Below are 27,903 nucleotides of genomic sequence, written 5' to 3'. Positions count from 1 at the left end.
ATTTATTTTATTTTGTTAATATGTTTTGTTTCGTTCTCTGTCTCCCCCTTCTAGACTGTGAGCCCACTGCTGGGTAGGAACCGTCTCTATATGTTGCCGACTTGTACTTCCCAAACGCTTAGTACAGCGCTCTGCACACAGTAAGCACTCAATAAATACGACTGAATGAATGAATATGGGAGCAGTGGAGATATGGGGAAAATACTGTAAAATCTGTGATGGGGCAAGGAGGAAGGAGGTGATGGAGAGGAAAGTTGAAAGAGGGTGAGGTGGGGTGGGGCAGGTGGAGCTGATGAGGCTGGGGACAGGCCAGGAGAGGTGAGCTGATGGGATCATCCGGGAAAGTGAAAGTGTTCATCTCACTTCCAAGAAAATCCGGATTGCACTCCAGGAGTCAAGGAGTGTGGCCTATTGGTAAGAGCATGTTGCTGGGAGACAAGAGACTCCCTGAGTTCTGGTCCTAACCCTACCCTGATGTATTCGGTGACTTTGGAAAGTCATTTAGAGAAGTAGTGTGGTCTAGTGGACCCGAGAGTCAGAAGGATCTGGATTCTAATATGAGCCTTGCCACTTGTCCTGCCATTTAGAGAAGCAGTGTGGCTCAATGGAAAGAGCCCAGGCTTTGGAGTCAGAGGTCATGGGTTCAAATCCCGGCTCCGCCAATTGTCAGCTGTGTGACTTTGGGCAAGTCACTTCACTTCTCTGGGCCTCAGTTCCCTCATCTGTAAAATGGGGATTAAGACTGTGAGCCCCCCGTGGGACAACCTGATCAGCTTGTATCCCCCCAGCACTTAGAATAATGCTTTGCACATAGTAAGTGCTTAACAAATACCATCATTATTATTATTGTCTGTTGTGTGACCTTGGGAAAGTCACTTCTCTGTCCCTCAGTTACCTCAACTGTAAAATGGGGATTAAGACTGTGAGCCCCATATGGGACAAGGACTGTGTCCAACCTGATTAGCTTGTATCTACCGCAGCGCTTAGTCAAGTCAGTCAATTGTATTTACTGAGCACTGTGTGCAGAGTACTGTACTAAGCGCTTGGAAGAGTACAATATAACAAACAGACACAATCCCTAACTACAATGACCTTACAGTCTAGAGGAGACAGACAGACATTAATATTGATAAATTACAGATAGGGACGTAAGTGCTGGGGGCCTGGGAGAGGGGATCAATAAAGAGAGTACGTCAGGGTGACGCAGAAGTGAGTAAGAGAAGAGGAAAGGACGGCTTAGTCAGGAAAAGTTTCTTGGAAGAGACGTGCCTTCGATAAGGCTTTGAAGGCTGTGGGGAGAGTGTCTGCTTGATATGATGAGGGAGAATACTGCCTGGCACATATAAAACACTTAATAAGGTCTGGGTCATAATAATAATAATAATGATGGTATTTGTTCAGCTCTTACTATGTGCAAAGCACTGTTCTAAGAGCTGGGGGGGGGTATAAGGTGATCAGGTTGTCCCACGTGGGGCTCACAGTCTCAATCCCCATTTTACAGATGAGGGAACTGAGGCACAGAGAAGTTAAGTGACTTGCCCAAAGTCACACAGATGACAATGGGCGGAGCCGGGATTTGAACCCATGACATCTGACTCCAAAGCCCAGGCTCTTTCCACTGAGCCACGCTGCTCATGCATCCCCGCAGGGCCCCCCGGGGAGTTACCGTTGTCTGAGCTCCCCATCACCTGTCTCCCGGGAGTATTTTCCAAATGCTGGAATTGCCCAGAATCTCCCCACTCTGCCTTGAGGAGAAAAAATGTCGTGACTGTAACTCTGAGTAAGCGGGCCAGAGTGAAGGCATGAGCAGGCCTGGCGTCCAGCGGAGCCTCTAATAGGAAACAGAAACCCAGGACTGGATCCGGGACAGGGCATGGTGGAGGGGAGGAACCCGAAGCACGTATAATAATAATAATAATAATAATAATAATGGCATTTATTAAGCGCTTACTATGTGCAAAGCACTGTTCTAAGTGCTGGAGAGGTTACAAGGTGATCAGGTTGTCCCACGGGGGGCTCACAGTCTTAATCCTCATTTTACAGATGAGGTAACTGAGGCACAGAGAAGTTAAGTGACTTGCCCAAAGTCACACAGCCGAGATTTGAACCCATGACCTCTGGCTCCGAAGCCCGTGCTGTTTCCACGGAGCCACGCTGCTTCTCCATATATGGAGAATATATGCACATATGGCTCTGGTTTTACTGTCCCAAGATCTCAGAGGCTGCTTCCAAAATCCATAAACCTAGTGGGGGAGAATGAGTCCCAGCTGCAGACAAAACCACTTTCATTCATTCAGTCTTATTTAGTGAGCGCTTATTATGTGCAGAACCCTGTACTAAGCGCTTGGGAGAATACAATGCAACAATAAAGACACATTCCCTGCCCACAATGAGCTTACAGTTTAGAGGATAAGACGTGTGGCCTTGGGCAAGTCACTTCACTTCTCTGTGACTCAGTTCCCTCATCTGTAAAATGGAGATTCATTCATTCAATCGTATTTATTGAGTGCTTACTGTGTGCAGAGCACTGTACTAAGCACTTGAAAAATATGATGGCATTTGATAAGCAGTTACTATATGTGAAGGTGATTAGGTTGTCCCACATGGGGCTCGCAGTCTTAAACCCCATTTTACAGATGAGGGAACTGAGGCTCAGAGAAGTTAAGTGACTTGCCCAAAGCCACACAGCTGACAAGTGGAGGAGCCAGGATTAGAATCCATGACCTCTGACTCCCAAGTCCTTGCTCTTTCCACTGAGCCAAGCTGGAGATTGTTGGAGATTGTGGAGACTGTGAACCCCATGTGGGACAGGGATGTGGCCAACCTAATTACCTTCCATCTACTGCAGCGCTTAGTACAGTGCCTGGCACACAGTAAGTGCTTAACAAATACCACACACACACACACAAAAAAAAAAAAAAAAAAAAGGAAGCCCAACTAGGTCATTTTGGCTAGATCCATGGCAGAACAGAAACATTCTGACTGGAAATCCCCCATCCCGAAAATGGAAAATAGCAGGAAGCATCCTGGGACCGGCAGTGGATTTTAGGGATAAATGTCTTGATCTCTTCTGCTTCTTATGCATTCCACATTCTGCTCTCCTGTATCTTTTTTTTTTTTAATGGTATTTTTTAAGTGCTTGCTTGGCTCAGTGGAAAGAGCACGGGCTTTGGAGTCAGAGGTCATGAGTTCAAATCCCGCCTCCATCAATTGTCAGCTGTGTGACTTTGGGCAAGTCACTTCACTTCTCTGTGCCTCAGTTACCTCATCTGTAAAATGGGGATTAAGACTGTGAACCCCCCCACCCCGTGGGACAACCTGATCACCTTGGAACCTCCCCAGTGCTTAGAAGAGTGTTTTGCACATAGTAAGTGCTTAATAAATGCCATCATTATTATTTATTATTATGTGCTGAACCTAGCACTGGGATCGATACAAAATCATCAGGTTGGACACGATTCCTGTCCCACATAAGGCCCACGGTCTCCGTGAGTAGGATTTAATCATAATTTTAGAAATGAGGAAACGGAGGCACAGTGAAGTTAAGTAACCTGTCCAAGGTCACAAAGCAGACAAGTGGTAGAGCCGGCATGCTTTTTCCACTACGTCACACTGCTTCTCTGTTCTGTGTGTCTTGTTCTCCATGCTTAGAAAGGGAGTCCCTTGGGGCCACTGACTGGGTCTTAGCTGAGTTTCATGGAATCACCCCAATGCCCACTACAGAGTACAGTGCTCTGCCCATATAACCACTTAAAACCCAGTTACCCCAGACAAGAGACATCAGTTCATTTCCTCCTTGATCTCTCCCCCATTTGTGGGCAATCGCCCCGAGGTGAACCACTAGCCGGCCACTGGTCATTGCCTTGCCTGACCGCATGACTGCCCCACACAAGCTGTGGGAGAGGGGAGATGTGGTCTCGTGGGGGGTTGGCGAGGGGGATCAGGACGCCTGTCCTGTCCAGCTGTGTGGCCTGATGTTTTCCTCTTCCAGTTGGAGTGTCTGTCTTTAAAATGGACATGACAACACTCACAACACAAGCCTTACTGGGAGTCCTCACACCAAACCGCTCAAGCCCAAGCAAAGCCCCGTTTTAGTGCTCAGCTAATAAAACTGCAGGCCTGCCAGCTGGAGGACTGGGGACCCCCTCCCCCTGCCCAGAATTGTTCGCCCGACGAAGTCCGCGTGGTGTGGCACGTACCTTGGCAGGAGGGGAACGAGTGGAATCCCAAAAGGCAGGTATCGCAGTGGGTCCCGCCAACCCCAGAGCGGCACAGGCACTTCCCCCAGAAGTCGCAGATTTCCGGGATGACCCCGGCTGGGTCACACTCACACTCTGGAAAAAGGAGATGAGGTTCAGGGGAATCCTGCTTCCTTAGCTGTCCTTTGATTTCATCCCACTCTCTGCCTCTGCCCTCTTCCCTTCTCATCTCTGAGTATCTCGTTCATCTCTCTCTCTTCCTTCTTGTCCCAGGGAGCCCTGGATTCTCATGCTCCTTGAGATGCACGAGCAGTCTGGAACCAACCTCACTGCAGTTTGAATTATCACCAATTTTGAATTTGCAGAGTCTGAGTTAGGGATCTGGCCTGTTCTTCAAAACTGGGAGAAAAAGGGAAGCTGAAGAAAAGGACCTAGTGGCCCAGCTGCTGCTCTTTGGGCCTGCGCGGCAGTACGAAACCAGGGGTCCTTGGGTTCACAGCCAACTTGGCTTTCTACCCCATGAATTAGCAGTCTCTCCTGGGCATCTCACAGGGGAGGATGAAGATGCCTAATTACTTGTGACAAGTCACAAGCCTCTGGGCTGGGCTTGGAGCCAATGTGGGTGTCAGTCATGTGGTCTTCAAAAGCCCATTTTCAATGGAAACACGAACCTTTATAGCTCTGAGGCAGGAGAGGGAGGAATTAGACTCAACAAACACGACAGAATGAAACAACACCCTGGCCCGGGCAGAGGCTGAGTGCTGGTACTTACGCTGGCAGAGCGGGTACTGGAAATGTCCAACCTCGCACTCCTCACAGGTGGAGCCCCGAAACCCTCGTTGGCACAGGCAGTGCCCCGTCTCCTGGTGGCATCGGCCATCCAGCACTCCTACGCCGTGGCACTGGCAAGCTGAAATCATCATGGCCCCGTGAGAGACATGCGCAGTTACCCTTCTGCCCGCTCTTGCCATCGTGTTGCATTTGAAACCCTAGAACACTGGTGGGGCAAGCCGGGAACCTGCTCACCTTGGCTCTGACTTGGCCAAGGACAAAGGGCAGACAAGTGGCAGAGCCGGGATTAGAACCCAGGTCCTTCTGATTCCCGGGCCCATGCTCTAGCTTGCTCTCAAACTCACCACTGGAAAGCCAGAGAGACAGAGCTAAGGAGTTCCGGCAAAAAACCACTTTTACTTGGCACCAAAACCCCCCAGTATCCCAGCCAGGAGCTCCAACCTGCGGAGAATCTCTTGGGGTTTGGCAAGGCCAGGGATGGGATGTGGAACTGCTCAACAGAACATCCCAAAGAAGTCCACTGCTCTAGCCTGAGGGCCTCTCCTCAGGGCTAACCCATGTCTGCCCTTCTAGCGCTGCACACTAAGCCCTGCGGTAACTTCCCGGACTTGGCCATTCGAGGAGAAGGCTCCCGGGGAGCAGCTGGGTGGGCTAAAGAAGTGACGAATCTGAGGCAGACGCTGACCTGGGGGCTCTTGGGGGAGCTGGGGCGGGGGAAATGCCAAGACTCCTCCCAAAAGAAGAGGATTCTTGCCTTGAATATGTCCAGCTTCAGGAGCTTCTGGTCCGGGAGTTGGGGTCTGATATATAGGGATTCCTGGAGAAAAAGCAATAGAAATCCAGATTTACATGGAGTCTCTTGGCTTTCAAGCGTTAGTGCCAACAAAAATAATACTGATGGTATTTGTTAAGCGCTTCCTATGTGCCAAGCACGGTTCTAAGCGCTGGGATAGATACAAGGTATTCAGGTTGTCCCACGTGAGGCTCACGGTCTTAATCCCAATTTTACAGATGAGGTAACAGGCACAGAGAAGTGAAGTGACTTGCCCAAAGTCATACAGCAGACAAGTGACAGAGCCGGGATTAGGACCCACAACCTCTGACTCCCAAGCCCAGGTTCTTTCCACTAAGCCACACTGCTTCAGATCCATACACTGACATTCAAACCCATAAATACACGCTATCGGACTTACATGTTCAGATATACAAACACACATGGATTCACTTAACATACTTGCACAGATGCAAACACACACCCCAGTGACACATACTTGTACCTATACACAACACACTTGTACAGGCATGCTAACACACCTATACAGACACACTGACACACTTGCACATACAAACACATGCTTATACCTGCAAAACATACCCAGACATGCTTAAATTCTTGTACATACAAAAACACACTTGTAGACATGCACACACTCATATAATAATAATAATAATAATAATGGCATTTGTTAAGCGCTTACTATGAGCAAAGCACTGTTCTAAGCGCTGGGGGGATACAAGGTGATCAGGTTGTCCCATGCAGGGCTCACAGTCTTAATCCCTATTTTACAGATGAGGGAACTGAGGCTCAGAGAAGTGAAGTGACTTGCCCAAGGTCACACAGTAGGCATGTGGCAGAGCCGGGATTCATAATCCACGACCTCTGACTCCAAAGCCTGTATTCTTTCCACTGAGCCATGCTGCCTTAGCATATAGCATGCTGTAAGCATATAGACATGCTTACAGTCATTCACATGCACACAAGTACGTACTTGTGTGAGTATGCAAACACACACACCCAGATACATACACACTTGCATATCTGCACAAGCACACACACACTCTTCACGCAGTCAGTCAGTTGTATTTGTTGAGTGCTTACTGTGTGCACAGCACTGTACTAAGTGGTTGGGAAAGTAGAATCTAACAATAAACAGACACATTCCCCGCCCACAGTGAGCTTCCAGTCTGGAGGAAGGGGGCAGACCAACCAGGCTGGTGGGAAGAGATGCTGATCCAAAAACAAGGCCTCCCCACGGCTCTGGACCTAGCGGCTCCCTCCACGGTGGGGCCATTAGGGCAACAAATACATACACAAGTCACAAAGCCATTTCCTTGCTACAGGGGGGATGTGTTGAGTATCTCCCAGTAGGAACCCTGAGGCAGGGGCCCCTGTCCTCTTCACTGGTCTTCTCCATCAGCTTCTCCAGGAGGGATTCCTCGCTGATAATCCTCTAGCCACCCTGTTGGCCATTTCCACTTTCAGCCCTCCTAAAAATCCCACCTCCTCCAATACGCTTTTCCTGATGGATTTCCCAGCCGTCGGAGCCATGCCACCTCATCAGCCAACTCTAACACTTGGGAACTCAGTTACCTCATCTGTAAAAAATGGGGATTAAGGATGTGAGCCCAATGTGGGACAGGGACTGTACTATCCCAAGAATAGTGCTTGGCACATAAGAAGTGCTTAACAAGTACCATAATTATAATTATCATTAACTTAGTATACAGTGAGCACTCAATAAATATGATTGACTGACGGGTGGGCATGGAGATGAAGGGTCTCTCCCCACCTCAACTGCCTCGCCCCTCAGAGGATATGACAAAGACTTTGAGGGGTCCTTGGAGGGGTCTAAAAAGAATCTGATGGCACCACAGCTTCTGGAAAACTGGGCCCTTTCGGTGTGGGGCAAAGAAAGCTTGGGACAATGGGCAAGCATAGGGATGAGGCAGAAAGATGGTGGGCCCCACAGCCTCCAAACCTCTTGCCGGCCCAATGAGAGTGGAGGGGGGGAATTAGCCAGATTAGCTAAACAGACCAGCTCCAGTGGGGGCGGAAAGGAAGGAAGAGAAGGGGGAGAGGGGAAGGGAGGGAAGGGAGAGGGAGGAAGGAAGGGAAGGGGGAGGGAGGAGGGAGGAGGATGGAGGGAGGGAGGAAAGGATGAAAAATAATGGCATTTGTTAAATGCCTACTTTGTACCAGGCACTGTTCTAAGTGCTGGTGTAGATACAAAGTAATCAGGTTGGACACAGTCCATGTCCCACATAGGGCTCAGTCTTAATCCCCATTTTACAAGTGAGGTAACTGAGGCACAGAGAAGTGAAGTGACTTGCCCAAAGTCACACAGCGGACAAGTGGCGGAGCCGGGATTAGAACCCACGTCCTCTGACTCCCAAGCCCATGCTCTTTCCACTAGGCAGTGCTGGGAAGTGGGAAGAAGGAAGGGAGAGAGGGAGGGAGGAAGGAAGGGAAGGAGAAGGATGGAAGTGAAGGGGGTCGAAGGGAGGAAGGAAGGGAAGGAGGAAGAAGAGAGGAAGGAAGAGAAGGGGGAGGAAGACAGCGAAAGGGGAGGAAGGAGGTGAAGGGGGAGAAAGGAAGCAAGGAAGCGAAGGGGGAGGAATGAAGTGAAGGAGAGGAAGGAAAGGAAGGGGAGGAAGAGAGAGAGAGAGATAGAGGGAGGGAGGGAGGGAGGGAAGAAGAGCTTGCGTGCACCGGGAAGGTGAGGACTCACGGATACAGCCATGGGGCGATTCTACAGGAACCCCGTCTGGACGATAGTAGCTGTGGGCGCATTTCTCACAGTTAACGCCAGCAGTGTTGTGCTAGTGGGAGAGAAAGAACAGTTGAGAGGGAAAGCAGTTGGGTGGGATCCCTAAGCCACAGCAAAGTGGCTCCCATGGGGAACAGCAGGAAAATCAACCTCATTTCAATCTAGGCCAACTGCAAAGCTTTGGGTAAAGACTCCCAGCGGAGAGCCAGCCACCACCACCACCCAGGAAATGCTCTCTCTTTCTGGCTTTCAACCCTCCACATCTCACAATCCTGACAACCAATACCCCCATGCTGATAAATAATGCACTTCACGCAGATGGAACCGCAGAAAAAGAACATGGACCAGCGACATTATTGTCGGTTTCCCAAGAGGCCATCCCATGCAAAGCCTCCTCTCTCATTTTCCTCCTTTTCTGAGTTCTTCATCCATGAAAAGATTTCCATTGCGCAAGTGGAAAAAAAGGAAGCTAATCTTCAAGTGTGTCATCCACGGAGCGCCAGGACCTCTAATTAGGCTTTCTGGCTAATGCTCGTAAATTCCTGCAAAACCAAATTAGAGACGGGCAGTGCCCATTTTTCAAGGTGAGCGTGGCACAGGCCAGCTCAGCCCTGCTTTCTCCATCTTCTGGAAAGGAGTGGAGGCGGTGGGTGTGGAGTGGTGAAAGAATCTACAAAAGATTCATGATGAAACGGGCCCTGTTCCACCCTGAGACATGGGGATGAATTTAGCGATCTTTCCCTCCCCCTGTGCCCTACGATCAATTTATTTTTTTAAATGGTATTTGTTCAGCGCTTACTATGTGCCAGGCTCTGTACTAAGTCCTGAGGTAGACTCAAGCTAGTCAGTTTGGACCGAGTCCCACAGGGGATTCGCCGTCTTCATCCCCATTTTCCAGATGAGGTAACCGAGGCCCAGAGAAGTGAAGTGACGTGCCCAAGGTCACACAGCAACCAGGTGGCAGAGCCAGGATTAGAACCCAGATGCTCTGACTCCCAAGCTGATGCTCTTTCTGCTGCTTCTCCATTTGAGAAGCAGCATGGCTCAGTGGAAAGAGCCCGGGCTTTGGAGTCAGAGGTCATGGGTTCAAATCCTGGCTCTGCCAATTGTCAGCTGTGTGACTTTGGGCAAGTCACTTCACGTCTCTGGGCCTCAGTTACCTCATCTGTAAAATGGGGATTAAGACTGAGCCCCCCATGAGACAACCTGATCCCCTTGTAACCTCCCCAGCGCTTAGAACGGTGCTTTGCACATAGTGAGCGCTTAATAAATGCCATCATTATTATTTGCTCTATTGGGTCAACTAAGGTTTTAAAAATCAGGGAAAATGGTGATGGATTTTGTCCTCAACTTGAAACGTGACCAGGTGATGTTTTGCAGCAGGAAAAATAAATTTACCCCAGGCTTTTTGGCCCAGCAAACCTCTAACCTCAGCCCAGGCCCTGATCAAACGGTCTACATTACTCTATATCGGCCAGGTGCCCACGAGCGTAAGACCATGCTAGATGCCATCATGCCATCCGGGGTCAGTCCCGTAATCCATCAGGGACAGGACACTGGGAGGGACCACATGCTGGTCTTTTTTTAAAAAGGTACTTGTTAAGTGCTTACTATGTTCCAGGCACTGTATAGAGCACTGGGATAGAGACATGTTAATCAGCTGGACACAGTGGAGGAAGCAGAATGGCGTAGTGGATAGAGTGTGTCCCTGGGAGTCAGAAGGTCATGGATTCTACTCCCAGCACCACCATTTGTCTGCTGTGTGACCTTGGGCAAGTCCTTCACTTCTCTGTGCCTCAGTTACCTCATCTGTAAAATAGGAATTGAGACTGTGAGCCCCACAAGGGACAGGGACTGTTTGCAACTCGATTTGCTTGTATCCACCCCAGCGATTAGCACAGTGCCTGGCACATAAGAAGCGCTTCAATACCATTGTCATTATTATCCCACATGGGGCTCACATCCCCATTTTACAGATGAGGGAACTGTGACACAAAGAAGTGAAATGATCTGCCCGAGGTCGAACAGCAGAGAAGCAGCAGAGCCAGGATTAGAACCAAGGTCCTTCTGACTCCCGGGATGTCCTTCCATCTCCCGCTTGGGTAGGAATCGGCCACCAACACCTCACTTTCCCTTCTCCATCCCTAACTCAGATGACCGGCAGGGACCAATCATCCATGGATCTAATCCCAATCCCACCGAGACCGGGTTCATCAACTCCTAACAAAGATCTGCCGGGGGTCTTTTCCAAGGGCCTCCCCTTGACTTGGAACCGTGATTCTCTGATTCCATTTCCTCCCAGACCCCTCTTTTGGCTCCAGGCCATTCCTGGTTCAGCCCTCCATTTCCTTATCCGTTCAAGATGCTGCCACTTTTCCCCTCCTCGGATTCTAAGGCAGAGTGTGTCCCCACAATCCTTTTCCCCATTGGCTGGAGGGGGCAGGAGGGAGGGAGCCTGCCCTTTTATTCATTTATTTGTTAAGCACTCACTATGTGCCAGGCACTGTTCTAAGCACTGGGTAGATACAAGCTGATCAGGTTGGACACAGTCCACGTCCCACAGGAGACTCACACTCTTAATCTCCATTCTACAGATGAGGTAACTGAGGCACAGAGAAGTGAAGTCACTTGCCCAAGGTCATTCAGCAGATGAGCGGCGGACCCAGGATTAGACCTACGTCCTTCTAACTTCCAAGGCCCGTGCTCTACCCACTAGGCCACGCTGCTGCCCTTGGAAGAAGCTCTGCCTCTTTTGGGTTCTTGCCCCAAAAGGTTATATTCACCTCTTCCCATCTACCCAAACATCGAACTCCGGTCGTTGCTTCCTGACAATCCTGCTCAACACTAGGGTTTTTTATGGTGTTTACTAAACACTCACTATGAATCACTGTTCTAAGCCTGGGGTAGATACAAGCTAATTAAGTTGGACACCATCCATCCCTGTCCCCTACGGGACTCCCATTCTCAGTTACTGGAAATTGTCCCCTGGCAAGTCTTTCAGGGTTCCTTCCGCTCTCTTTGCCGGCTCTCCCCTCCACCCAATTCAGCTGTCCAAAGAGGAGGTTGAGAAAATTGGATGGCCCATCTGTGGACCAAGTGCCACAGCTGATGCCATTCCTCGGTTTTGAGAAGCAGCGAGGCCTAGCAGAATCAGCACAGGGCTGGGAGTCAGAGGACCTGGGTTCTAATCCTGGCTCTGCTACTTGCTTGCTGTGAGACCTACAGCAGGTCAGGTCATTTCATTAAGCTTCAGTTTCCTCATCTGTCAAATCGGGATTCAATTCCTGTTCTCCCTCCCCTTGAGGCTGTGAACCCCATGGGGGACAGACACAGTGTCCAACCTGATTACCTTGAATCTTGAGCTGATTATCTTCGTTCAGTGCCTGGCACATAGTAAGTGATTAACAAATAATAATAATAATGATGATGATGATGATGATTAGGTGCTCTTTTCACCCACTACTTCCCTCTCTTTGTTCCACCCGATCAATCAACTGTATTTACTGAACTGTATTTCCGTACACTGTATTTCTGTACTGTATTTCTAGACTGTGAGCCTGTTGTTGGTTAGGGACCATCTCTATATGTTGCCACCTTGTACTTCCCAAGCGCTTAGTACAGTGCTCTGCACATAGTAAGTGCTCAATAAATACGATTGAACGAATGAATGGATACTTACTGTGTACTCCTAGGTCTGTGCTTTATCACTTCTCACATGATATCTTCCTTATCTCATCTCAAGGTTTTGTGATATATAAGTGTTTACTATGTGCCAGGCACTGTACTAAGGTCTGGCGTAGACACAAGCTGATCAGATTGGACACAGTCCCTGTCCCACATGGGTCTCACAATCTAAGTAGGAGGGAAAACGGGTATTGAATCCCCGTTTTACAGACGAGGAAACTGAGGCACAGAGGTCATACACAGAGGTCCATCACTTGTCTGCTGTGTGACCTTGAACAAGCCACTTAACTTCTCTGTGCCTCAGTTCCCTCATCTGTAAAATGGGGATTAAGACTGTGAGCCCCACCTGGGACAACCTGAATACCTTGTTTCTATCCCAGCGCTCAGAACAGCACTTGGCACATAGTAAGTGCTTAACAAATACCATAATTGTCGGCATTATTATCCAGCAGGCAACTGGCAGAGCCGGGATTCGAACGTGAGGGTGAGGCAGTAAAGAGCCTCGAACCACGCCGGGGCTTTTGTTTGACGCAGAGGGATTGGAGGAGCCGACGGTGGAGAGTGACACTTCGGGAAGATGGTTCTTGTAGCAGTTTCTAGTCCAGATGGTAGGTGGGAGAGGCTGCAAGCAGGGAGGCCAGTGAGGAGGCTGACATGATGGTCGAACCACCATGCAAGCAGAGCTTGAATCAAAGTGGCAGTTGTTTGGGTGGCGAGGGAGGGGAGGATTCAGGAGATGGTGTTGGCAAAGGAAGAACCACCAGGATTTGGAAGTAGGCTGAACGGGAGAGTTGAAGGAGAGCAAAGGGTTATGGGTCACATGGTGCCGGCAGGCTTCCGGAACCGGGAAAAGCGCAGTGACTGAAATCATCATCATCATCATCAATCGTATTTATTGAGCCCTTACTGTGTGCACAGCACTGTACTAAGCGCTTGGGAAGTACAAATTGGCAACATATAGAGACAGTCCCTACCCAACAGTGGGCTCACAGTCTAAATGACCGTAACCATCCTGAGTAGAAAATGGTAAAAGGACACGGGGAGATGGAGTTTCAGAAAAGAATCTAGAGAAGCAGCGTGGCCTAGAGTTTAGAGTGTGGGCTTGAGAATCAGAAGGACTTGGATTATAATCCCCGCTCTGCCACTTGCCTGCTGGGTGGGTAAGTCACTTGGCTTTCCTGTGCCTCAGTTGCCTCAACTGTAAAATGGGGAGTAAGACTGTGAACCCCATGTGGGACGTGGACTGTGCACAACCTGATTAGCCTGTATCTACCCAAGACTGCCTGGCACATAGTAAGTGCCAGGCACTGTACTAAGGTCTGGGGTAGACACAAGCTGATCAGATTGGACGCAGTCCCTGTCCCACATGGGTCTCACAATCTAAGTAGGAGGGAAAACAGGTATTGAATCCCCAATTTACAGATGAGGAAACTGAGGCACAGAGGTCATACACAGAGGACCGCCACTTGTCTGCCGTGTGACCTTGAACAAGCCACTTAACTTCTCTGTGCCTCAGTTCCCTCATCTGTAAAATGGGGATTAAGACTGTGAGCCTTAACGAATTAACGAATACCATAAAAAAAGGGGAAAAAAAACCTCAGATGAGGCAAGGAAGATCTGATGTGGCCAAGGAAGATCTGATGTGGCCGAGGAAGACCTGATGTGGGCAAGAAAGGTCTGATGTGGGTAAGAAAGATCTGATGTGGGCAAGAAAGGTCTGATGTGGGCAAGAAAGGTCTGATGTGGGCAAGAAAGATCTGATAAGCGAAGCAGCCTGGCCCAGTGGATAAAACAAGGGACTGGAGGTAGAGGACCTGAGTTCTAATCCCAGCTCTGCCGCTTGCCTGCTGGGTGACCTTGGATAAATCACTTGACTTCTCCATGTCTCAGTTTCCTCAGCAGCAAAGCGGGGTTGTAATACCTATTCTCCCTCCTACTTAAGACCGTGAGCCTAAAGTGTGTCTGTCTGCATCTGACCTTGTATCTGCCCCAGCGCTCAGAACAGTGGCCTGGTGCATAGTAAGCGCTTAACAAATACCACAGAAAAAACAGACACAGAGAAATCAGCGAGACCAGGTGAGTCAGGCAGGGTGGAAAGTTGTTCCAAACTGCCTCTTCCTCAAAAGAAGGGTAAAGATGCGAGCTTCACGGGGCATTGCTTTTCAGGATTCACTGACTGGGAAAGGGTCGCTTGGCTTACCTGGCAATTAATGCAGACTCCACCTCCTTCGTAGAGGCCATGGACATTCAAGCTTTCTCTGCGCAGCTCAACCTCTGGGTCGTAGTAACAGGCCGTGCTGTGTCCGTGACAGTTGCAAGCTGAGGGGAGGGATACACTCCATCAATGTTCCGGTTCGCCCAAGATCATCTCATTCGCTCATTCAACTGTATTTATCAAGCGCTTACCGTGTGCAATGCTCTGTACTACGTACTTGGGAGAATACAATAGAACAATACACAGTCACATTCTCTGCCCAAAATGAGCTCATCTCCCACAAGCAGCACTGTGCAAGCAAACATTTCCAGAAACAAAAACGCTTTCCCCGCGGGCCTTTTGCGCATTTAACCCAAGGTGCAACCTCAAACCGAAAGAGGACCAATTCTTAGAGTTTAATGGTAGGGGTCTCTTCCCTGTTAAAAAAACCAATTTCCCTCAATAAAAACGTATCATGTCTCAGGTTCAGAAAAAATGACCAAAAAAACCCCACAATTATTAGTTTTTCAGAAAATGGGTGAAATCTTACCTTTAATTCAGGAAGGAACATTCTTATTTTTCATCAAGAAAAACTGTACTCCCTCGTGGACCAGGCAAAAATGTCACCTAGAACACATCTGCTAATTTCCCTAAGTAATTGTTGTGTACATGCATGTGCACGCATGTGTGACTCTGGGTGAACATCACTGCCTCTGCCTCTCTGTATGACTGTATGCCTGGGTGTCTATATCTATCTTTTGTGCATTAATAAAATTGCTTATTGAATTATGAACCCAAGAGGAGAGGTGAACAGAAGTATAAATAAATAAATAAATGTAAAAAAATAAGTATTTTCTGGGTTCATGACTTTGTGTTTTGAAAGCTTTTGTGCTGTATATTTTACTTTCTCTTCAGCTCTTCCAAAAAAAAAACAAAAACCCAAAAAGGACTAGAGTTCTGTAGTTTTTACTTGTCACCTGTTTCTGAGGGGGCAACATTTGCCTTTCATACAAGAGAAGCAGCGTGGCTCAGTGGAAAGAGCCCGGGCTTTGGAGTCAGAGGTGATGGGTTCGAATCCCGGCTCTGCCAGTTGTCAGCTGTGTGACCTTGGGCAAGTCACTTCACTTCTCTGTGCCTCAGTTCCCTCATCTGTAAAATGGGGATTAAGATTGTGAGCCCCCCGTGGGACAACCTGATCACCTTGTAATCTCCCCAGCGCTTAGAACAGTGCTTTGCACATAGTAAGCATTTAATAAATGCCATTATTATTATTATACAGCAAGATGCCACAGGAATTCAGCTAAGCTCTAACATGCCTAAATTCCATAAGTGTTTTTCTAATTTTTGCAAGCCTGAAGTACATTCTGCCAATCAGACAAATGGGCAGACTTTACGATTCCCCAAGAAAGATGCGGAGCCATTAGTATTGATCACAATGCACATACGCCAGCGCTATCTTCTGACTTACAGTTGGCAAAATTCATCTGCCAGTTCATTCATTCAGTTGTACTGAGTGCTTACTGTGTGCACAGGACTGTACTAAACGCTTGGGAAAGTACACTATAAACAACTGGGTAGACATGATCACTGCCCAAAAGAAATTGACAATGTACAGCATGGGCCCAGTAAATATTTGTAATAGTAAGAGTGCAAATCCCTAGCATTGGGAAAGATCAGCGGAGGCACTTTAAAGAGGAGCCAGTCAGGAAATTTAATTTATTGATCACTTACTGTGTGCAGAGCACTGTACTAAGCTCTTGGGAGAGTTCCGTGTAACAGTAACCAGACTCAGGCCCTGGAACGGTCACCCATAAATGTTCACAACTCTACAGTTCCAGGTTTGAACGCAACCCTGACTGTATTTTCTTGATACCACTTTTACTTCCGAAGGTAATATTTCTACGTGATGAAGAAATTTTGGTTAATACACTGTGTGATCAGTTGTTTGGGGGCAAATCTGTTTTTCATTTATCTTTTCTTTATAGGCAGCCCTTAATTTGTCTAAATATCGTGAGCCTGTGGTCACAGGAGAAGGGTAAGTGTTTATCACTTTTGATAGGTGGTAGTAATAATTGCTTTTCTGGAGCTGTGCCTTTGAGAATTTGCACCCGGGAGGGCCATGGGGGACAGGGACTATGTTCAACCTGATTTGCTTGGCTCCACGCCAGCGCTTAGTACAGTGCTGGGCACTTAGTAAGCGCTTAATAGATACCACGATTATTATTCATTGTTATTGTTATTACTGAGCCCTGCCCACGGTTAGCACTTGATAAATACCACTGACTGAACCAGAGCCGGCTGAACCATATGGCAATGCCAGGTCACTTTCTAATCGCTTCCGGGGGCTACTTACGCTCACAAGCATTGGTATGGCCGACCTCAGCGGGTTGCCATGCCTTTTGGTGGTACCCAGGACAGCAGCGCTCGCAGCTTTCTCCGCAAGTGTTGTGTTGGCACTCACATTGGTACCTGATGGGTTGGGGAAAGGCAGCTGAATCCGAGCAACAAAATAACAACAACAACGATAAATAATTACGGTACATGTTAAGTGCTTACTCTGTGCCAGGCACTGTTGTAAGCGCTGGGGTAGATTCACGCTAATCAGGTTAGACACAGTCCCGGTCCCACGTGGGGCTCGCAGTCTTAATCCCCAGATGAGGTAACTGAGGCCCAAAGGAGTGAAGTGACTTCCCCAAGGTCACACAGCAACCGAGCCGGGATTAGAAGCCAGATCCTTCTGACTCCTAAACCACGCTGCTTCTCAATGAACAAATTCAGCGCTCTTTAACCGCTGAGAGGTGGTTATTCATTCATTCACTCATTCAATCGTATTTACTGAGCGCTTACTGTGTGGTTAGGAAGGGCTGGGGGCACACGGATGTGGCTAAGACCAAACTGATCAATGGATGTGGCCTAGTGGAAAAAGCACGACCCTGTGGGTCAGAAGACCTCAATTCTAATGTTGAAGATGATGATGGCATTTGTTAAGTGCTTACTACGTGCCAGGCACTGTTCTAAGTGCTGGAGTAGATACAAGGTAATCAGGTTGTCCCACATGCAGCTCACAGTCTTAATCCCCCTTTTTACAGATGAGGTAACTGAGACGCAGAGAAGTGAAGCGACTTGCCCAAAGTCACACCGCTGATAAGTGGTGGAGCCGGGATTAGAACCCACAACCCGTGACTCCCAAGCCCGGGCTCTTTCCACTAAGCCATGCTGCTCCCATGCTCTGCTACTTACCTGATGAGTACCTATGAGCAAGTCACTTGACTCCTCTGTGCCTCAGTTCCCTCATCTGTAAGATGCGGAATCAATACCTGCTCTCCCTCCTACTTAGCCTGGGAGCTCCATGTACAGCCCGATGATTATTCCTGGCATTTAGTACAGTGTTTGGCACATAGTAAGCGCTTAACAAAGATTATCTTCATCACTATTGCTATTAATATTATTTGTTGAATGCAATCTAGCAGGAGGGGCAAGACACTAGAATAATAATAATAACGATGATGGTATCTGTTAAGTGCTTACTATGTGCCAGGCACTGTACTAAGCGCTGGGATGGATTCAAGCAAATCGGGTTGGACACAGTCCCTGTCCCACGTGGGGCTCACAGTCCCAAGTCCCATTTTACAGATGAGGTAACTGAGGCACAGAGAAGTGAAGTGATTTGCCCAAGGTCACGCAGCAGACAAGTGGCGGAGCCGGGATACGAACCCAGGACCTTTTGACCCCCAGGCCTGTGCTCTATCCACTATGGCATGCTGAGAGGAGGAATAAGGAAAAGGAGATGTATGTAAAAGTTAGAGTTAAATGATTAAGGAAGGTAAGATTTATTTAAAAAAATGCTGTGGGAGGTAGTGAAGTCACAAGCATGACATTCATTCAATCGTATTTATTGAGCGCTTACTGTGTGCAGAGCACTGTACTAAGCACTTGGGAAGTACAAGTTGGCAACATATAGAGACGGTCCCTACCCAACAACGGGCTTAAGTGGTTACCATGTGCTAAGCACTGTCTTAAGCTCTGGGGTAGATACAAGCTAATCTGGTCCACATGGGGCTCACAGTCTAAGTAGGAAGGAGAGCGGGTATTGAGTCCCCATTTTGTAGATGAGGGAACTGAGGCACAGAGGAAGGAGGTGAGCTGCCCAAGGTCACACCACCGACAAGTGACGGAGCTGTGATTAGAACCCAGGTCCTCTGGCTCCCGGGACAGGGCTCTTCCAACTAGGCCCCGCGGCTTCGCCTTCCCTAAGAGACCCATTTTAGAGAGCGATGAGAAGCAGCAGACTATTCATTCATTCATTCATTCAATCGTATTGAGTGCTTACTGTGTGCAGAGCACTGTACTAAGCGCTTGGGAAGTACAAGTCGGCAATATAAAGAAACGGTCCCTACCCAACGGTGGGCTCACAGTCTAGAAGGGGGACTAGGACTACCTGTTCTCAGTGAGCCTTCTTCCCGCGAATCTCCAGGTCCAGGGAGGCCAGCCCTGTCACTTGGATCTTCAGAAAATACAGGTCCAATAGAGACCCAGACTTCAGGAATTTGTATGTTCGGAAAGCCAGAAAGTGTTCAGCTACAAGTCCCCTGTCCAGTTTGCTTTCCATTTTCTACTAATAACACTTATTCATTCATTCAATCAATCATATTTATTGAGCACTTACTGTGCGCAGAGCATTTCATTCATTCATTCAACCGTATTTATTGAGCGCTTACTGTGTGCAGAGCACTGTACGCAGCGCTTGGAAAGTACAGTTCGGCAACAGAGAGAGACAATCCTTACCCAACAACGGGCTCACAGTCTAGAAGGGGGAGACAGACAACAAAACAAGTAGACAGGCATCGATAGCATCAAAATAAACAAAATTATAGGTATATACCCAGTGGTATTTATTAAGCGCTCTTTTATCCTCTTAAATTCAGATTTCTGGCTTATTATGAGTCCAGAAATTTTCAAATGAGACATTTATGGAAACCCCAACACCCCCTTAAAAGGCAATCTTCTCAGAGAAATACTTGGCACAAACTAACACATGAGCAGAAGAGGGAATTATATGACTAACAGACCGCTTGCCATGAGTCTGCTGGGTGACTGGTAAAGTTACTTAAGTTCTCTGTTGTCAGGCCTTAATTACCACATCTGTAAAATGGGGATTAAATCCTACTCCCTCCTACTTCAACTTTGAGCCCCGAGTGGGACAGGGATTGTGTCTAACCTGACTGACTTGGATCTACCCCAGCGTGGCTCAGTGGAAAGGGCCCGGGGGTTTGGAGTCAGAGGTCACAGGTTCAAATCCCGGCTCAGCCAATTGTCAGCTGTGTGACTTTGGGCAAGTCACTTCTCTGTGCTTCAGTTACCTCATCTGGAAAATGGGGATGAAGACTGTGAGCCACACATGGGACAACCTGATCACCTTGTAACCTTCCCAGCGCTTAGAAAAGTGCTTTGCACATAGTAAGCACTTAATAAATGCCATCATTATTATTATTATTATTATTATCTAGAACACTGCTTGGCACATAGCAAATGTTTAACAAGTACCATCATTATTACTCTTATTATTACCGAGAGACTATAATGAATTGATGATGAATAAATACATTGCTGTAGACGTGAGCTGAGATTTACTGATGGAATAAGAGGACAATTAGCCTGGGAAGGCTTCCTGGAGGAGGTGGAGTTTCAGGCAGATTTGAGGGTGAAGTACAGTTGGGAGTTTTGGTTGGGAAGAGCAATAGGTTCCATGCTGTGGGGGAGTGAGAAGATTATGGATAATTAAGAGGGAAACAGCAGGAGAAGAACTTGGCCTCCTGGATAAAGCATGGGCCGGGGAGTTGGAAGGACCTGAGTTCTAATCCTGACTCGGCCACTTTTCTGCTGTGTGACCCTGGGCAAGTAGCTTCACTCTTCAATGTTTCAGTAAACGGGGATGAAAACCGTGAGTCCCCTGTGGGACATGGTCTGTGTCCAACCTGATTAGTCTGTGCCTATCCCAGCGCTTAGAACAGTGCAAGAGCTTAACAGATACCTTTAGAAAAACACAAAAAAAACTGTGAAGCCAGCAGTCAGGGGCTTGGACTTTGTCCGAGAGGCAGACTGCCCGATTTACTTACAGGTTATCTGGGTTTTGGGCACCGCAGGCTTCAGCATGCCCATTGCACACGCAACGCCCTCCGATGCTGATGTCCTTGATGCTGTAATAGTACTGGGAGACAGAACAAAGACGGGCATGGGGCTGGGGAGGAGCGGTGAGCATGGATCCTCGAGTCCCGGTCTTCTCCCTTTTCTCTGTTCCCCGTCCAGCAAGCCGCCCCCAAACCCCTCACCCCCGGGCCCTGGCCACTCCGGTGGATGCCCTTCCTCTTGCCAAGAGGACAGCTCGTTCCCTGACTCTTGGCCACCAGACTGCTGAGCGTGGCCACAACCACACAGGGGTCTGCCTCTCCTCACCAAATCACATCAGGAGAAAACTAATAAATGAACACTGATGGCACCAGGTCGTTGAATTTTTAGAGGATTGGGTATCACTCCCATCCCGAACGCAGACACCTTAACTAGCCACGCTCTATTGTCTGCATATAATAATAATAACAACTGTGGTATTTGTTAAGCACTTTCTATGCGCTAAGCACTGTACTCTGCGCTGGGATAGAGGCAAGATAATCAGATCCCATGTGGAGCTCACTAAGTGGAGGAAGATCAGGTATTGAATCCCATTTTGCAGTTGAGGGAACTGAGACACATTCATTCATTCATTCAATCGTATTTATTGAGCACTTATTGTGTGCAGAGCACTGTACTAAGCACTTGGGAAGTACAAGTTGGCAACATATAGAGAAGTTAAGTGCCTCGCCCAAGGCTTTACACAGCAGACAAGTGGTGGTGCCAGGATTAGAACCCTGGTCCTCTGACTCTCATATCCATGCTCTTTCCACTGACCCTCCTTCTGTTTCCCAGCTCCACTCTACCTCATTGTAAGGGACAACTATATTTTTTTTCTCTGGTGCTTTGGGTTTTATTTTTTGTATCTTGTTTAAAGCTCATTCTGGGCAGTGAACGTGACTGCTAATTCTGTTGTATTGTACTCTCCCAGGTGCTTAGTACATATCAAGCACTCTATAAATACAATTGATTGATTTCTCCTGGTTTTTGCAAGAAAATGGAAGTCCCACACCGTACTAGACCACTCTCAATATCACAGTCAACAGCAGCTTACCAAATGGCTGAGGGCCTGGGTGTGTCTGTTACTGTGGAGGTCTCTCCCTACCCTCTCACAATGCAGGCCGTGGGCAGAGGGGGAACTGGGGCCATCTGAAAAGTGCGGGATGGTGGCCATCTTCAAGAGGTGGTGGCCATCTATAAGAAATGCTGAGTGGTGGACATCTTTCTAAGGTCCCACACAGGTTCCTGAGGTGACGGCTTTACCTCGTGCCCCATCCGAAGCCAGCCCTACACCTGGCTCTCTGCCGGGCATTCGCCGCACGGCAGATCATTTGAGCCGGCGCGTTTGACCGCAAACCTTTGAAATCAGATCTGGGCGCGAAAAGCTCCTGGGAGCGCATCGGCAAAGTCCTGAAAGAGCGTACTCACCCGCCGTGTGACTGTTGGGTCTCTCTGAGCTTTGGAGATTAGGTGACCGAGCAGGGTGTTGGTCCTGAGAAAACGCAAGCGGATGTTCGTGGCCTTGGTAAACTCCTTCAGTGTGGGCGACAACGTAAAGTTTCTTGCCCCGGGGCGGCCGTTGACCAAGGACACCACCACCTGTTGTGCCAGAAAGGATTTAATTAGGGATGAGGTGAGGCCTAGTGGAAAGAGCACGGGCCTAGGAGCTGGGGGACTTGGGTTCCAAACCCAGCTCTGCCTTTGCCTGATGGGTGACCTTGGGCTTATCTGTGCCTCAGTTTCCTCATCTTTAAAATAAGGATGAAATAGCTGTTCTCCCTCCCTCCCCCTCAGGGACTATGTGCGATCTGCCAATCTTGTAACTACCCCAGTGCTTGGCACATAAATGTCTTTTCTTATGCTGTCGTCTCCGACCCATAGCGACTCCGTGGGCTTAACAATCATTATCATCATGGATGTAATGGAGGGATGGGTGAAGTCTATGAAACCATCCTTCCATGACCCAGGCCTTTTCCTCCCCTTCCCCTCTCCTAATTAGGGGGACACCACCCTCCTCGAGACTTATTTTGTCTTAACCCACTCTCTCCCCAAGGCCCCTCAATCTCTCTCTTTTCCACTTTTAATAGCCTCTTGTTTCCCTACGGCAGAGAATCCGGATTAAGAGTCTACTGGACTGGGGGTGGGGGAAGAAAGACTAGGAACCTCTAAGGTCAAAGTTCATCTCCTGTCCACCCTGCTCTTCCCCAGCAGGACCGAGCACGGCTGCGACCATGGCCTTGAAGACAGTAAGAACAGAGGGACGGTCAGAAAGCACTTAGGCAGCCTCTCTGACAAGTCCAGGGGGTCACAGGACAGTGGGGAGGAAGAAGGGAACCAGAGGGGTGGTGGCCTTGGGGCGGTGACCCACTTGCCCAATTGTTAGGCAGCCTACCCATTGGCTAGGCTTGGCGAAGCAGTGTGGCCTAGTGGATGGAGCACCGGCCTGGGACTCAGAAGGACCTGGGTTCTAATCCCGCCTCTGGAGCTCGTCTGCTGTGTGATCACTTCTCTATGCCTCAGCCAACTCGGCTGTGAGATGGGTATTCACACTGTGAGCCCCACGTGGGACAGGAACCGTGACCAAACCGATTTGCTTTTATCCACTCCACCACTTAGTACAGTGCCGGGCACATAGTAAGCACTTAAATGCCACAGTTATTATTGTCATTATAATTAGAGATTTCAGAAGCCTCCAGAGAAGGAAACTGCAATCACCCCAGGTTCTAGGCTGGGAAAACATATGAGAGAGGAGCAAAAAAAGCTCAGTACAGTCTACAGCCCCTCTCAGGGTTGCACCTGGAGAGGTTCCAGTACTCCATTAATTCATTCTACCATATTTATTGAGTGCTTACTGTGTGTAGAGCACTGCAAGAAGTGCTTGGGAAAGTATAATACAGCAATAAAGAGAGATAATCCCTGCCCACAATGAGCTCACAGTCTAGAGGCAGGGAGACAGACATCAAGGCACCAATACAAGTAAACGGGCATCAATATAAATAATTAAAATTACAGATCTCAACATAAGTGCTTTGGAGTGGGGATGGGGGGGAAGAGAAAAGGGAGAGAGTCAGGGTGATGTGGAAGGGAGTGGAAGATGAGGAAAATGGGGCTTAGTCTGGGAAGGCCTCTTGGAGAAGATGTGCCTTCAGTAAGGCTTTGAAGGGGGGAGAATAATTGCCTGGCGGATTTGAGAAGGGAGCGCTCAATAAATACGACTGATTGATTGATTGATTGATTCCGGGCCAGAGGTAGGACTTGGGGCAGGGGTCAGCAGCGGGACAGGAGAGACAGAGGCACAGTGAGAAGGTTAGCACCAGAGGAGCAATGTTTATGAGCTGGGATTTAGAAGGAGAGAAGGGAGGTGAAGTAGGACGGGGGAAAAGTGATGGAAGGCTTTAAAGCCAATGGTGAGGAGTTTTTGTTTGATACAGAGGTGAACAGGCAACCATTGGAGATTTTTAAGAAGAGGGGGGCAACATGCCCTGAACGTTCCTGTAGAAAGATAATCCGGGCAGCAGGGTGAAAGATGGACTGGATTGGGGAGGTCAGAAAGGAGGCTGATGCGGTAATCTAGGATTAGTGATTGTACTAACGTGATGGCGGTTTGGATGGAGAGGAAAGGGCAGATTTTAGCAATGTTAGGTCAGATTTTAGCGATTTACAGAGGGAGAGCCAAGCAGAGCTATACCCAGTCCATTCCTAACTTGGGCAGTAGTTGGTGAGTTGAAGGCAACCTGCTATAAGTCAAAACCCACCCATGCCGGGAAGCGGCGGCATGGGAGAGAGTCGAAGGTGGAGACTCAAGTTTACTATGCGGAAGGAGGCAATGGTAAACCACTTCTGTATTTTTGCCAAGAAAACCCTATGGATACACTGCCAGAATGGTCGCAGATGGAGAGCGGGGCGTTCAGGGAGAGATGGGCTCATGGCGTCGCTATGGCTTGGAGATGACTCGACAGCATAAGACCAGACAGTCTGAGTATGAACTAGAACTTGGATTTCCTTGCCAAGGTGCAGTTGGTTGCCTTGCAACATAAATTTCAGAGCTGGCCTGGCAATTCCGGCATATTTCTTCCTGCACTTTCAATCCACTCACCTCCCCATTTTCCAGGGGCACGATCCGAGAATATTCTGTGGTGCAGATGACGTCATCATCCCGGGTGATGGGGGTGTGGACATCTTTCCCAAACTGTTCCAAGCAGTCCGATTCAGAATCTAGTAACACAACATTTTCTCACTGCCCAGTGAAACAGCGAGGGGAGGCCGACGCCGGAGACGCCGTATCCCCTCCGTTTCCTTTAAACCAGTACGGAAGGATGAAAACCACCAATGGCAGGAAAGAATTTTCAGTGAATCTGCTAAAAAGCACCCCAATTCCGGGGTTCCAGAAGAAGTTGGTGTCGGGTACAGGGGCTGAAAGAGTGGGTGGGGATTGTGGTGCATTGTAAAATGGGTACAAAGGTCACGAAGAAGCCTTGGTTTAACTCCAGGCTGAGTATGGTCCAAAATTCACCAGCCGGCATCTGCGCAAGAATCAATTATCGGCTGAAAATAGTACAAGAGGGAAGTTTACAAGTTGGAGTTCATAACGACAACAATAATAATAATACTGACGCAGCCTGGCCTAATGAAAACAGCCCACGTCTGGGAGGCAGAGGACCTGGGTTCAATCCTGAGAGGGGCTGTAGACTGTACTGAGACAGTCTAGACTGTCTTCTAGACTGTGAGCCCACTGTTGGGTAGGGACCGTCTCTATAAGTTGCCAACTTGTACTTCCCAAGTGCTTAGTACAGTGCTCTGCACACAGTAAGCGCTCAATGAATACGACTGAATGAATACTGAGCTTTTTTTGCTCCTCTCTGATATGACCTCCCTGCCCAGAACCTGGGATGGTTGCAGTTTCCTTCTCTGGAGGCTTCTAAAACCTCTAATTATAATGACAATAATAACTGTGGCATTTGTTAAGCGCTTACTACATGCCAGACACTGTGCTAAGTGGTGGGGTGGATACCAGCAAATTGGGTCCCTGTCCCACCTGCCTTGGGCAAGTCACTTCTCTTCTCTGTGCCTCAGTTCCCTCACCTGCAAAATGGGGATTCAATACCAACTTGTATTTCCCAAGCGCTTAGTGCAGTGCTCTGCACACAGCAAGCACTCAATAAATACGATTGATGATGATGATGAATGCCTGCTCTCCCTCTTACTTCGGATGTGTTTGTACGTATTTATTACCCTATTTATTTATTTATTTTACTTGTACATGTTTATTCTATTTATTTTATTTTGTTAATATGTTTGGTTTTGTTGTCTGTCTCCCCTTTCTAGACTGTGAGCCCGCTGTTGGGTAGGGACTGTCTCTATTTTGCCGACTTGTACTTCCCAAGCGCTTAGTACAGTGCTCTGCACACAGTAAGCGCTCAATAAACACGACAATGAATGAATGAATGTGGGGATTACCTTGTGTCTACCCCAGCTCTTAGTACAGTGCTGGGCACATAGTAAGCACCTAACAAATACACAATTATTATAATAACAATAATAATAATTATGGTATTATTACGTGCCCAGCACTGTTCTAAGCACTGGGGTAGATACAGGTTGTCCCACTTTTTAATCCCCATTTTTCAGATGTGGTAACCGAGGCCTAGAGAAGTGAAATGACTTGCCCAAGGTCACACAGCAGACATGTAGCGGAGGTGGAATTAGAACCCACATCCTCTGACTCCCAAGCCTGGGCTTTTTCCACTAAGCCACGTTGACACCCAGGTGCAGGGCCAGAGTAATTCTTCTGGAGGTCTATTAGATTTTTGGAAGGGTTGACAGGGTTGCGGGGCAGGGGTGGCTCTGAATAATAATAATGATGGCATTTATTAAGCGCTTACTATGTGCAAAGCACTGTTCTAAGCGCTGGGGAGGTTACAAGGTGATCAGGTTGTCCCATGGGGGGCTCACAGTCTTAATCCTCATTTTCCAGATGAGGTAACTGAGGCCCAGAGAAGTGAAGTGACTTGCCCAAAGTCACACAGCTGACAATTGGCGGAGCTGGGATTTGAACCCATGACCTCTGACTCCAAAGCCCGGGCTCTTTTCCACTGAGCCTCGAATAGCAGTTGTGCGCCCAATTTAAAACAGAATGACAATAATTCTGGCACCGAGGTTGCTAATGCTACATTAAATTAGTCTTTTAAAGAACACAAAGCTGTTGTGTGGCTCCATTTCAGGATAAAAACATGTAACATATGGTTTAAATTCCCAATCCCAGCTGCCACGTAACTCCTGAACTATGGATCATCCATTTCTTACCGGCCTCCACCTACCCCTGAATATTCATTCATTTGATCGTATTTATCGAGTGCTTACTTGTGTGCAGAGCACTGTCCTAGAGAAGCAGCGTGGCTCAGTGGGAAGAGTCCGGGCTTTGGAGTCAGAGGTCATGGGTTCGAATCCCGACCCCACCACATGTCTGCTGTGTGACCTTGGGCAAGTCACTTAATAATAATAACAGCATTTATTAAGCACTTACTATGTGCAAAGCACTGTTCTAAGCGCTGGGGAGGTTACAAGGTGATCAGGTTGTCCCACGTGGGGCTCACAGTCATCATCCCCATTTTACAGATGTGGTAACTGAGGCTCAGAGAAGTTAAGTGACTTGCCCAAGGTCACACAGCAGACAAGTGGTGTAGCTGGGATTCGAACCCATGACCTCTGACTCCAAAGCCCGTGCTCTTTCCACTGAGCCAAAGTGCTTAACTTCTCTGCGCCTCAGTTCCCTCATCTGTAAAATGGGGATGAAGACTGTGAGCCCCACGTGGGGCAACTTGATCACTTGTAGATCACCTTGTAGAGAAGCAGCGTGGCTCAGTGGCGAGAGCCCGGGCTTGGGAGTCAGAGGTCACGGGTTCGAATCCCGGCTCTGCCACATGTCTGCTGTGTGACCTTGGGCAACTCACTTAACTTCTCTGAGCCTCAGTTACCTCATCTGTAAAATGGGGACTAAGATTGTGAGCCCCACGTGGGACAACCTGATCACCTTGTATTCCCCCAGCGCTTAGAACAGTGCTTTGCACATAGTAAGCGCTTAACAAATGCCATCATTATTATTATTATTATTATTGTATCCCCCCCAGTGCTTAGAACAGTGCTCTGCACATAGTAAGCGCTTAACAAATGCCATCATTATTATTATTATTACAGTGCTCTGCACACAGTAAGTGCTCAATAAGTAGTCAGCCAATTGTAGAGAAGCAGCACTGCCCAGTGGACAGCGCATGGTCCTGGGAGTCAGAAGGACCTGGGTTCTGACCCCAGCTCCGCTACTCGT

The 27,903-nt window shown here is 48.3% G+C and overlaps 1 protein-coding gene across 1 annotated transcript in view; it reads right to left on the bottom strand.

Moving 5' to 3' along the window:
- The window catches only part of LAMA3 (laminin subunit alpha 3), a 203,758-nt gene that overhangs the window by 158,025 nt on the left and 17,830 nt on the right, over positions 1–27,903 (bottom strand). The window contains exons 7-15 of the mRNA XM_038766444.1: positions 24,679–24,797; positions 22,011–22,181; positions 20,534–20,625; positions 16,771–16,886; positions 14,424–14,542; positions 8,501–8,591; positions 5,746–5,808; positions 4,972–5,109; positions 4,200–4,334 (exon numbers count right to left, since the gene is read on the bottom strand). Of these exons, the coding sequence (XP_038622372.1) occupies positions 4,200–4,334; positions 4,972–5,109; positions 5,746–5,808; positions 8,501–8,591; positions 14,424–14,542; positions 16,771–16,886; positions 20,534–20,625; positions 22,011–22,181; positions 24,679–24,797 (1,044 nt within the window). The remainder of the gene's footprint in view (positions 1–4,199; positions 4,335–4,971; positions 5,110–5,745; positions 5,809–8,500; positions 8,592–14,423; positions 14,543–16,770; positions 16,887–20,533; positions 20,626–22,010; positions 22,182–24,678; positions 24,798–27,903) is intronic.

Source organism: Tachyglossus aculeatus, chromosome 25 (genome assembly GCF_015852505.1).
Source record: "Tachyglossus aculeatus isolate mTacAcu1 chromosome 25, mTacAcu1.pri, whole genome shotgun sequence".
Lineage (NCBI taxonomy): Eukaryota > Metazoa > Chordata > Mammalia > Monotremata > Tachyglossidae > Tachyglossus > Tachyglossus aculeatus.
Note: the sequence above shows the minus strand (reverse complement) of the source record. Positions and strands in the feature narration are given on the sequence as shown.